Source organism: Marmota marmota, unplaced genomic scaffold (assembly GCF_001458135.2).
Source record: "Marmota marmota marmota unplaced genomic scaffold, marMar, whole genome shotgun sequence".
In the NCBI taxonomy this organism is placed as follows: domain Eukaryota; kingdom Metazoa; phylum Chordata; class Mammalia; order Rodentia; family Sciuridae; genus Marmota; species Marmota marmota.
In genome coordinates, this window is record NW_026000082.1 from 26,194,056 (window position 1) to 26,206,688 (window position 12,633).

General features: G+C 40.8%; 1 protein-coding gene across 1 annotated transcript in view; it reads left to right on the forward strand.

The window, feature by feature from the left end:
- Mtf1 (metal regulatory transcription factor 1) overlaps window positions 1–12,633 on the forward strand; it is a 40,317-nt gene that overhangs the window by 26,394 nt on the left and 1,290 nt on the right. The window contains exons 7-10 of the mRNA XM_015485244.2: window positions 2,077–2,154; window positions 7,460–7,562; window positions 8,236–8,831; window positions 11,371–11,434. Of these exons, the coding sequence (XP_015340730.1) occupies window positions 2,077–2,154; window positions 7,460–7,562; window positions 8,236–8,831; window positions 11,371–11,434 (841 nt within the window). The remainder of the gene's footprint in view (window positions 1–2,076; window positions 2,155–7,459; window positions 7,563–8,235; window positions 8,832–11,370; window positions 11,435–12,633) is intronic.

A 12,633-nucleotide genomic window follows, 5' to 3' on the forward strand; every position in this document is an offset into this window, starting at 1 on the left:
CAGGTTTTTCTTACTGTACCCTCTGCTTGAACACTTTTCCTAGATACATGCGTGGCCCATGTTTTCTTTTCTCTGTTCAGATTTCATTTATCTGAGGGGCATTTAACTTCTAATATAAAAACAACTACCCCAGCATTCCTACTCTCCATAGCACTTGTATCATCTTGTATACTGTATACTTATTATTATTTGTCCTTATTAGAATGTAAGCTGTATAGGGAGGGAAGAGACTCAGTTTTTTTTTTTCACTATTATATTCCTAGGCCTGGAAGAGTGCCTAATACATCTTAGATGCTCAGTGAATACAGTAGTTCCCCTTTACCTTCAGGGGACATGTTCTAAGCTTCCCAGTGGATGCCTAAAACTGCAGATAATACTGAACCTTATAAATACTTTTTTCTGTACTTACATATCTATGCTTAAGCTTAATTTATAAATTGGACACGGTAAGAAATTGGCAACAATACTATAACAGTAATGACATATTGTAATTAGATTGCCAGCTTCACTGCCATTATTAAGTAAGATAAGTGATACTAGATTGCAAGCACTGTACCATTATCTAGATGTCTGCAGAGTGACTAGTAGGTGGTAGAGTGTGCAGCCTGGATAAAGGGGGTGGAAATGGATGCCACAAGATTTCATCACACTACTCAGAATGATGTACAATTTAAAACTTAGGAGTCATTTATTTCTGGAGTTTAACATTTTTGGACCACAGTTGCCCCTGGGTAACTGAATATGAAAAGTAGAACTATAGATAAGGGGGGACCACTGTATGTGTTGAATGCATGCATGCTTGAGTGGGACTATCTGATCCACTTGAGGTAAGCAGGGTCACCACACCACCTAAAGCATATGAATTGAGACTGACATTCTAGAATCCAGAGCTCAGAGTTAGCCCGAGCAGCAGAATTTGAATAGTTAATCCTCAGTACTTTCTGAGTAAGGAACTCTCAGGTACCTATGTTGGAGACACGTGATATAATGGAAGGAGTGTTGACTTTTCAGTCAGAAGCCCTAGGTTTATCTAATGCTAATTAGCTATGTGTTTGGGGCATATCACTCCAACTGTCATAGCATTAATTTCCTCATATTTCAAATGAGGTAGACAATAATACTTCCAGGGTTTATAAGAATAGCAAATGAATCTTGTGATATCACTTTGGAAATGATGAAACCAATTATACAAATATTATGAATTTGATAGTTTTTGTTACTCAACCTGGGTTGTGAGATAATTTAAGAATTCTTTTTAACCGTCTTTTAAAAATATAAGAGTTTCTCTTAGGAATATGGAGATATTTAGCTGGGTGTAGTGGTGCATGCCTGTAATCCCAGCAGCCCAGGAGACTGAGGCAGGAGGATTGCAATTTGGAGGCCAGCCTGGGCAACTTGGTAAGGTCCTAAGCAACTTAGCAAGGCCCTGACTCAAAATAAAAAGTGCACAAAGGGCTGGGGGACTGAGGTTGTAGCTCAGCTGGTAGAGCATTTGCCTAGCATGTGTGAGACATTGGGTTCAATCCTTAACATCTAGCGCCACATAAAAATAAAAAATAAAATAAAGGTATTGTGTCTGTCTCCAACTAAAAAAATATTTAAAAGGGCAGGGCTGGCGATGTGGCTCAGTGGGTAAGCACCCCTACTTTCAATCCCCAGTACCAAAAAAAAAAAAAAAAAAGAATTGGAGCTGGGCACAATGGCTTACGACTGTTATCCCAGCACCTTGTGAGGTTGAGACAGGAGGATTGAGAGTTCAAAGCCAGCTTCAGCAACAGCTAAGTGCTAAGCAACTCAGCGAGACCCTGTCTCTAAATAAAATACAAAACAGGGGTGGGGATGTGGCTCAGTGGTCAAATGCCCCTGAGTTTAATCCCCGTTACCAAAAAAAAAAAAAAGAATATGGAGATTTTAAAAAGTGAAATAATCTACTTAGGTCTTTCTTTGGATGGTTCATACAGGTAACACACAGACATTTAGAACCTTAAGGAATTTATAATCAAGTATTTTATTGTGTAATATGGTGTATAAATCCTGATTTTTGTTACTTAATTCAATTTTTTTTCTCTTTCACAGGATACAAATCACTCACTTTACCTGAGTGACTTGTGCCTTCTGTCCACAGATTCAGAATTGCAAGAAAATTCCAATACAGTAAGTGTACCTGGGGTGTGGGTGCTAGAAATATAGATGCAAGAGTCGAGCATTCCCTTTGGTGGGTAATTGAGGAAGACCAGACTGAAGTCTTCTAGATTTAATTGGGCTTAATCACTGACCATTTAGGATTTTTTTTTTCCTCTTTGTGCTGATCAGAATTTTATCAGGAAAAATTGTTCTGTCACCTAATGCCTTTTGACCCAGTTCACTCAGTTGATAGCCTCTTGGCCCCAGAAAGTTTCTTTTTTTTCTTTTTTCCTATTTAAAATTCATTTAGCAAATATTGATTGAGTACTACTTAATCAGGCATTGTGCCAGTGCTGAGCTGATAGTGGCAACAAAGAAGGTGTGGATTGTCTTTGAGGAGTCTGAAGTCTAGCATTGTAAGATGTAGCCAGAAAGTCCAGTTTCTAGACCTTCTCAAACTCTGCCTGAGTGATCTGGCTTAGTCTCTTTTCTCCTTTAAACTCACCTTAATGAGTTTTTGAAGGGAACTTCTATAGAGGACAAGCCCACTCTACCTCAATCTGATTACTTTGATTGACACCAGTAGGAAGTTTCTTGCCATTTCCATGACTCCATGATAGTACTTACAAACCACTGCATCGAGTCTGAATTTATGTGGTCTTCTTTCATAAAATCTGAATATTTTCCTGTGTTGCCAACACTAATTTAGAGTTTGTTCTTTCCTAGAAAATAACAACAACTTAGGCTAGATTTTCTGTCACTGTATGCATAATGAATAAATGTAATTGAAAGTATTTGAATAGAAACTGAAGGATTTAGGAATGCTATGAAAAGTGTTTATTAAAGTATGGTTAGTGGATTCAACTGCACCACTTCTTAAAATGCAGGTTCTTAACTGGCCATGATAGTGCATACCTATAGTCCCAGCTACTCTGGAGGCTGAGACAGGAGGATCACAGGAGCCCAGGAGTTTGAGACCAGCCTGGACAACATAAGGAGATTTCATCTCAAAAATATAAAAATTAAGTAATTAATTAAACATGTAGGTTCTTGGGCCTCTCCCTAAGCCTACTGAGTCAGTGTTTCTGGGAGTGGCATCTGAACTGCATTTTTATATAAGCACCCTATGGCCTGGATTCTCCTTCTGGTAATGGCAGAGTTGTTCTTATGAAACCAGCCCTCCCACAGAAAACAGTTATAAACACTGGATAAAACATAAAAAGCAACTATGTGAAGACACTGGTTTAAAACCAAAAGGGCAATAGGTTCAGTTGCACACACCTGCAATCCCAACTACTTGGAAGGCTGATACAGGAGGATCCCAAGTTCAAGGCCAGGCTGGGTAACTTAGCAAGACCCTGTGTTAAAATAAAAAATATAAAAGGCTAGGGGATGTAGCTCAGTGATAGAGTGCTTGCCTAGCATGTGTAGAGGCCGTGGGTCCCATCCCCAGTACCAAAAAGCAAAGGAAGGAAGGAAGGATTGATTTGTTAAATTGAAGATAGATCTATCTGAAGAATAAAGAGAAAAAATAAAGCACTTCATATGCATATTTCATTTTATTTCTATTTTAGAACATTAGTTCTGAAAGAAATTTACACACTTGGTGGCCTAGATGCCCTGTGAATTACCTAACCTAAGATTTGGGGTATAATATTTCTTTAACATTTAACTGTGTTAAATGGCTTAGGGCATCCACTCTGGTCAGGGCTGTGACATGTGACTGAGGAGCTTTCCAGAGTCCTCAGGTCACCAGGGGAATACCTGGTATAAGGAGAAAATAATAACTTGTCTTAAAAAAAAAAAAAGATTCCTTTTCTACCACAATTTACATAATCAAGAGAGAGAAACCCTCTCCCTTGGAGTCTAACTATATATTATGCCCCTGGACCCAGCATTTATCCCAGATTTAGAAAGAGTTTGCTTTTATTCTTTCAAACAAAGGCCACAGTTCCTTGAAGCAGTGGGATTAATTTTGCTTTGCTTTTTAAAAATTAGAACTTGATAGCAAATTTGTATGAGATAATCACTTTGCCAGTTTCAGAGTTCTGCCATGTAATGCGTGCATGTCTTAGGAATGAACTTTGGGAGCTGGGGTTATAGCTCAGTTGGTAGAGTGCTTGCATTGCGTGCACAAGGCCCTGGGTTGGATTCCCAGCACCAAAAAAAAACAAAAAGGAAATGAACTTTGGTTCACTCAGACCCTTTGTTAAAGGAGGGTTGGAACTGCTAAGGAATGGCTGATTGGGTCTTTTGTTTCCTTAGTTTTAGGTTCCAGTGTTCTTCTACTCTGTGCTCCAGGACCCAGAAGCTCAGGCTATTCTGTCTCCTCTAGTTTTGAAAGCCAGTCCCACTTATTCCTAGGGATTCTATCCTAAAGCCTGGCAGTGACTTAGCACTTTAACTTTAAAAAAAAAAAAAAAACTTTTTACATACAGAAAAGGACAAGGTATCATAAATGCACAGTTTGATGGATCACAGTTTATTTTACCCAGATGTTCCCAGCACTCCTGCACCCTGCCCCTCAGTAGCCATTTTCTCTCCTTAAGGGTAACCACTGTCTTGACTTCTAACATCTTAATTTTTCTGCTTTTGTAGTTGGAATTGTAGACTTTTCATCTGGCTTTTTTCTTGCAACATTATGTTTAGGAAATTAATGCATATTGTTGCATATAGTTACAGATCATTCATTTGGTTGTTGAACAGTGTTAAACTAAATAAAAATACCACACTGTTCTTTTTCTTTCTAGTTTGGAGCCATTATGAAGAGTTCTGCTATGAACATTCTTGCACATCTTTTAGAGGCATATAGGCTATTCCTCCCCCAGCCTTTTCAAAGTTATATAGATATCATTGACAAATACAACTCATTCCTTTTTACTGTTGTTAATTACTAATAAGGATTTATAAATAGGTAGAACAAAAATAACAATCATGAGTAAATTACAAAGCTTACAGCTTAATGGTAGTTATTAGCCATTTGTGCAGATAAATGTGAATGATAAAGTGTGTGTGTGATATAAAAATTTTCTTGTTTGTTTTGTTTTTTGGTACTAGGGGTTGAACCCAGGGGCACTTGACCACTGAGCTACATTCCCGGCCCTTTTAATTTTTTTTTTTTTTACTTTGAGACAGCATTTTGCTAAGTTGCTCAGGGCCTTATTAAATTGCTGGGGCTGGCCTTGACCTTGCAATTCTCCTGCCTCAGCCTCCCAAGTCACTGGGATTACAGACATGTATGTGCCACCACACCCAGATTGTAAAATGTATTTCTTTGTGTCACAATGAAAAATTTGAAAGCCGTACTCTTGGCTTTGAGTCTTAATTCCCCCTGGATTGCAAGTTAGAAGTCCTGCACAATTTTCTGCCTTCAGCTTTTATCCTACTAGCAATCAGAATTACTGAACTTCCTCCTTCATTCTTCCAGCTGATGAAATCAAGATGGAATAATTGGTCCCTCTTGGCTCTCATGGACATTTTCATCTCAGGACCTTCAGATTTTTGAGCTGTCCTCAGTTTACCATGATTCTACCCAGCCCTGAGCAGTCCTTGAGTTCTCCTTCCCAGAAGCAGAGTTGTTGAGAAACAACCCAGAAACACTAGTTGGCACTGGGGAGATCTGACCTGAAGATAGGTTTTAGATTGGTCAGTACTCTTAGATTCAAAATCACTTGCTTTTATTTATAAGTTAGTAGATTTCACCTTAAAACTCCAGATTTCAGCCTCATCTTGAGCTCTGGTGATCCTGGCCTGCATAGTTCCAGGCAGCATTCAGCTGAACCCTGAGGACAGCTGAGGTGCATCTGTTCAGGTGTGCCACATCCAGCTTCACTCACTTCTCTTGCTCGCCTGGACTTCTTTAGGCAGTTGCCTTTGACACTCTTGCCCTGTAGAATGCAGGGTGGAAGTGGATTGTAGATAAAAGAATTGCAGTTTTCCCCTCCCCTTAACTAAAATGAAGAGTGGTCATTTTATTTAGTGAATATTAGTAGTTAGGCCCTCAGGGCATCGTGCTGTGTCCTCCTCACCCACCTCCACCCTGGTTCATTTTGTTTTTGCTGCTAGTGTTTTATTAAGGGCATCACTATTTAAGTTTCTTTGTATTGTTTGATTTTTTTTTATCACATATACACATTAGAATATCACAGGTAATATGTAATGACCCTGAAAGACATTTACAGTGTCATTATTACCTGAGAAAGGCAAGTTGGATGGCAATTGTCTTGGTCTATTTTCTGTTGCTAATTACAAAAGTACCATAGGCTAAGTTTTATGTATGTATGTATGTATGTATGTATCTATCTATCTATCTATTTATTTATTCCTGGTACTAAGATTGAACCCAGAGGTGCTTTACCACTCAGCTATACCCCCAGTCCTTTTCTTCCTTTCTTTTTTTTTTTAAATAAGTATATATATTTTTTCAGTTGACTATGAATATTTATTTTATTTATTTATATGCGGTGCTGACACTCGAACCCAATGCCTCACACATGCTAGGCAAGTGCTCTACCACTGAGCCACAACCCCAGCACCCCCAGTCCTTTTTGTTGTTGTTGAAGAAAATGTGTTACTTTGGCTCATGATTCTGGAGGTTCAAAGTTGAGGGGCCACACTGGTTTATGGCTTTCTTGCTGGCAGAACCCTGAGATGGTGCAGGGCATCATGTGGTGAGAGACAGGAAGTGTGCATGTGTGTGTATATCCTGGTCTCTTTCCTTCTGGTAAAGCCACTAGTATTTCATCAAGGAGGCTCCATCCAGATGACCTTGTCTAATCCTAATCACCATCCAAAGGCTCCCCCTCTAAACACCATAGTGTGAAGGTACCCTTAAATAGCTCATAAAGGGGATTAAACTCTAACATGAGTTTCAGAAAGGACAAAAAAACCATAGCAGTAATGGGCATTATATAATCCCATTTTATGTGGGATTTGCTCTTTTAGAACAGAGATTGGCAAGCCTTTCTTATAAAGGGCCAGTTAGTAAATGTTTTAGAACCTGTGGACCACATGATCTCTGTCACAACTTTTCAGCTCTGCAGGTGTATCATGAAAGCAGCATAATCTATCAATGAATGAGTGTGCCTGTGTTCCTGTAAAACTTTTATTTATAAAAACCGGAAATCAACCTACAAGTCATAACTTGCTAGCTCCTGAAGACCCATATCTTCAGTATCTTAAGTTTTAGGGAAATGCATGTCACTTGAAATATGAGAAGGTAAAAACAAGAAGAATACCAAAAGATCATTCTAGTTCAGCCACCCTGAATATATTCTCTAGTGGTGAGGAATTGTCTCAGGATGGAGAGTGTCACATCTCTGTCTCTCTTGATCAGACACAGGGCCAGGACCTCAGCACAATTTCACCAGCAGTCATCTTTGAATCAATGTTTCAGAATTCAGATGAATCAGCAATTCAGGAAGATCCTCAACAGACAGGTTGGTTACACAGACTCTTTCTGCTCACATCTCAGCCCTGGGAAAGGGGGTTCACTTGTTGACATAACAAATTACAGGCACAATGAAATATTTCAATTAGCTTAAAAGAAGCAGACCTTCTGTGGAGGGTCAGAGAAGGATGGGCCTTTCATTTCAGTTCCATCTGTTCTTGCAACTTTTCTTGGCTCTGGAAGAAAAGGGTTTCTTTTTCCAGAATCTCTTTTTGGCTTTAAGTAGGAGCTGTGAACTTTGCCTTTAGATGTGATACCCTGTTCATACATGGGTAGGACCTACTAGCCAGGCTTAAATCATATTGTGTTTGAACGGTAATCTGTCTATAAGATTATAACGGTAATCAGTTGTCACAAACTATACTGAATAGTCATGTCCAGAAAAGAATGCCTAGTCTCTTCCAGAAAGAACTTAGTACACATTTTTTTAAAATCATAAAACTTTTACTAGGTCATCACATTGAGGAAGAATGGTTGATCATGAAACCTGTTATATTGACCAGAGGTGTCACTAAATGAAAGCAGAAAGCCAGCCTACTAGCTGTAAAGGAATTGGCTGCAGCCAACTGTCACTGTCCTGTTTAGCCCATAATAACTGTGTTTTTGTGGCTCATGTAAAGCTTGGGATATGGATATATGTCTCTATTTCTTTTTCTTGCCAGCTGCCTTGATTGAAAGTTTTAATGGTGATGCAGAATCAGTCAGTGATGTTCCACCACCTGCAGGAAATTCAGCATCTTTATCTCTTCCACTTGTACTGCAGCCTGGCCTCTCCGAGCCACCCCAGCCTCTGCTGCCAGCCTCAGCTCCGTCCGCTCCTCCACCTGCTCCCTCCCTAGGACCCGGTTCCCAGCAAGCTGCATTTGGCAACCCCCCTGCTCTCTTACAACCTCCAGAAGTGCCTGTTCCCCACAGCGCGCAGTTTGCTGCTAATCATCAAGAGTTTCTTCCACATCCCCAGGCACCGCAGCCCATCGTACCAGGACTTTCCGTTGTTGCTGGGGCTTCTGCATCAGCAGCGGCGGTGGCATCGGCCGTGGCAACACCAGCCCCACCACAAAGTACTACTGAGCCCTTGCCAGCCATGGTCCAGACTCTGCCTCTGGGTGCCAACTCTGTCCTAACTAATAATCCCACCATAACCATCACCCCAACTCCCAACACGGCTATCCTGCAGCCCAGCCTAGTTATGGGAGAACAGAACTTACAATGGATATTAAATGGTGCCACCAGTTCACCACAAAACCAAGAACAAATTGTAAGTATTCCATATAAATATACCCAGTGGGGTAAAGTGTATATACAGGGGTGATGTGTTCAGAGGCTTTTATTGCAAAAAGGGAAATGGCTAGCATGTCTACCCTGAAATGTGTAATTACCCCTTGTAGTTATTTTCTCCATAATCAAATGGTATAAATACAGGGAATGCTGTGGTTAGCACCTATGATAAAGAGGCAGAGAAACAATCTTTAAGTTTACCTAGCAGTAGACACTTGAAAGAATATTCTATCTGAAGTTTAATCACATCATCTAGTACAGGAAAGCAGTCAACAGACTCCAGAGACTCAAGAATATTTCAGAAAATCAGGTTGTCCCCAAGACTGATACAAGGGACTGATGTGACTGAGTCACACATAACCAAACAGCAATGACCAAGTGAAACAAATAAACTATGCTCTCAGAGCTTATCCTAAAGCCACTAGAGCCATTTTCTTTTCTTTTGCAGTGTTGGGAATTGAACCCAGGCCTTATGCATGCTAGGCAAGCCCTGTACCACTGAGCCACATCCCTGCTCCCTTACTACCATTTTCTAAGGAAGCATTTGATCTGATGACTCATTCATTTCAATGTCCTTTGAGAGCCGAGTATATACCTGGTTACACACTGCATTTTCTGAAACATGCAGAAAACTGAGAAATTATGATTTCTTTTTTCCATAAAGACTTACATTCAGGTTAAAATTGCTGAAATGCCTAAAAGAAAGTTAATATTACCAGTAAAGTGCCAAATTACAGTAATAGTGATTCAAAACAAAACAAAACAAAAAAAGCAGCTCTTATTTATTGAACCCTTTCATTCCTTCTTTCTTTCCTTTTTTTTTTTTTCTTGAGCAGAGTCTCACTGTGTTGCCCAGGCTAATCTTGAACTCCTAGGCTCAAACAATTCTCCTGCCTCAGCCTCCCAATAGCTGGGACTACAGGCACATGCCACCACACCTAACTTAAGATTTTTATAAACTGAAGGTCTAACGTGCCAATCATTACTTACATACATTATTTTTTACTTACATAATTTTTAGATTTTATTGAACAGATAGTTCCCATATATACTTCACCCCCTAACACAGTTCTTACTGCCTCAGTATGTATCTCTATATGTCATATACTGTGTTAACAAGAACTTAACACATTACAACAATCCTAGGAGACAGGTGTGGTTTTAGTAGTGGATAGCTAAGGTCCAGAGAGGTTATGTGACTAGCCCAAGGTCACACAACTTACAGAGGCAAAGCTGGGATTTGAGCATAGGCAGACCAACCCCAGAGCCTGTGCTCTTGGTTTTTACATTGTGTGGCTAGATGAGGGATTCATACACTAAGGGGAAGGAATTATTGGGTTGTCACACAGATCAGGTGAGCCTTGACATGGGTAGAAACTAGATAGAGATAAGGATATACCAGGTAGGAGAATTTGTTGGTAGATATAAATAAACTGGAAAAGTAGCTTTGGACTAAATAATTTGAACACTCAAATTTCAGAAATGGTGTGCCAACCAGTTCTCAAGACATCCTGTTTCCATTATAGATAGGCAGCGTCATGAAAAGGCCTTTCCAGTGTTGTGATCCAATCTGCCTCCATAGAGTTGGTGTCCCCCCACCCCCCACATCTGCCCTGTGGAACTGCATGAAACAAGTGTCATTCTTCTTCCACATAATAAATAGGGGTCTCATGTTTTCAGCTTGTTTTATAGTGTCATCTCCTATAACTTAGCCAGAGACTTTCACTTTGTCTCAGATCATCCTGAGGCTTTTTTTTTTTTTTTTTAAGGGAGAGAGAGAGAGAGAGAGAGAGACTATGAATATTTATTTTTTAGTTCTCGGCGGACACAACATCTTTGTATGTGGTGCTGAGGATCGAACCCGGGCCGCATGCATGCCAGGCGAGCGCGCTACCGCTTGAGCCACATCCCCAGCCCCGCATTTTTTTTTTTTAAGGAATAAAAGATGAAGAAAACAGAAACCTTTAGTCAATTTACTAGGAAGTATATTAGTGTGATAAGGAAGCATTTGGTCTGATGACTCATTCATTTCAATGTCCTTTGAGAGCCGAGTATATGCCTGGTTACACACTGCATTTTCTGAAACATGCAGAAAACTGAGAAACATGTAAGTTCCTTAGCATTCAGCTTAATCCCTGAGAGGAAGAAAAGAACTTTCCAGCTTTCACAGAATAGGATAGAGGAGTGGGTAGCCTACAGGGAAAGCGAGCCTTAGGCTCCCTCTGAGGAGACCATCAGCTTGGGAAAACAAACAAACAAACAAACAAAAAACCTTGAAGAAGCCTTTGAACATGCAGAACCCACTGGATTAGGCAGCTGGGAGATAGCCAGCTAGCTACATTGTCAGGATGGAATGTCAAACAGTACAGAGGCCTCATGTCAGAGCACAAACAAAACATCACTCAGTACAAAATTCCCTAAACACTGAAGGGTTTCTGTCCTCTTGGATGGGAGGCTTCAGGACTTTGGATGTCTGCCATATTTGACTGGGCATAAGTGTGATTTTTTTTTCCCCCCAGCAACAAGCATCTAAAGTTGAGAAGGTGTTTTTTACCACTGCAGTACCAGTAGCCAGTAGCACAGGTATGTAACTCCATGTTAGCTTTAAAAGAAAGTCAACTCTCTGGGCCCCTTGAGTCAGAGTAAATTATTGCTTTGCCCTGGTTTTTAAAACTTCGAAAGTCTTTAAACAGCCTCAATTAAATCCCCATTGTACTGTTTGTTAGCATATTTCATGTTTCACAACTACTGGAAGTTAATGTAATTCTAGTATAAATTCCATGTTTATCATTCTTTACCTAGAGTTCTTTTCCTTTCAGATACATCTTTTAAACATAAGCCAGGAAAAATTTTTGAATCACAGTTAATGCTAAAGAGGGCAGTTGTTAATTCACTGGACTCTTTTCTAATTACAGTAAGGAAGAAATAGCATCTGGGTCAGAGACTCATGCATAGCTGAAAGATCCTTTAATTTTAAACTCTTTCTTTTGTGGATTAAGAAACCGGGATCCAAACAAATTAAATGACTCCCTCAAGGTCATAAGTGAACTTGTGGGAAAGCCAGAGCACTAGCTCTCAGGCCTCCTTGGCCCCACCCTTCTCTCCTGTTCCTTGCTCTTTGCCTCTGTTGAGACACACGGCCTGGCTGAATTCTGGGCCGAATTCAGAGCATGAGTGCACAGCACACATGAGAGAGACAATGAGAGTGAATATGAATGTGTACCCACGCCAGGCTGGTTATGTAAAAGGAGATCCACTCTGTCTACCATGTGTCAAACACTGGGGCCACACAGGAGTGGGACAGCCTGAGGAGCTCAGTCTGAACAGGTCCTATGCCTGTGGAGAGGGCTGCAAGTGGATGGCAGCAGTGCTGGGCATGGGTGCCAGGCACCTTGGAAGAGCTTCTCCAAAGCCAGGCCTCTGCACAGCCTGCAGGGAAGCACTGCCTGGGCAGCAAGAGGAGGGCAGTCAGCTGGGTGTTAAAAATGAGACCAAGTTCTACAGAAGAACAATGGTCCTGGGGGAGTTTAGGCAAAAGGAAGAGCCCAGAGGCCCAGAGGTATGAAAAAGATGTCAGGAGAACGGAGGCATCAACCATGCCTGCCTTAGAGGCATAGCAGAGAAGGAAGGTGCATCTAGATGGGTGTGTGGCTCTCTAAGGAAGGGGCTTTGTCTTGGAGGGATGGGGAGTGTCAGAGCCCTCCCCCTCCCCCCCCCCCAAGGAACCTGGTTCAGTTTAAAGCAGAACAAAGCCTGGAGTGTGGCACCCCCATTCCTTCCAG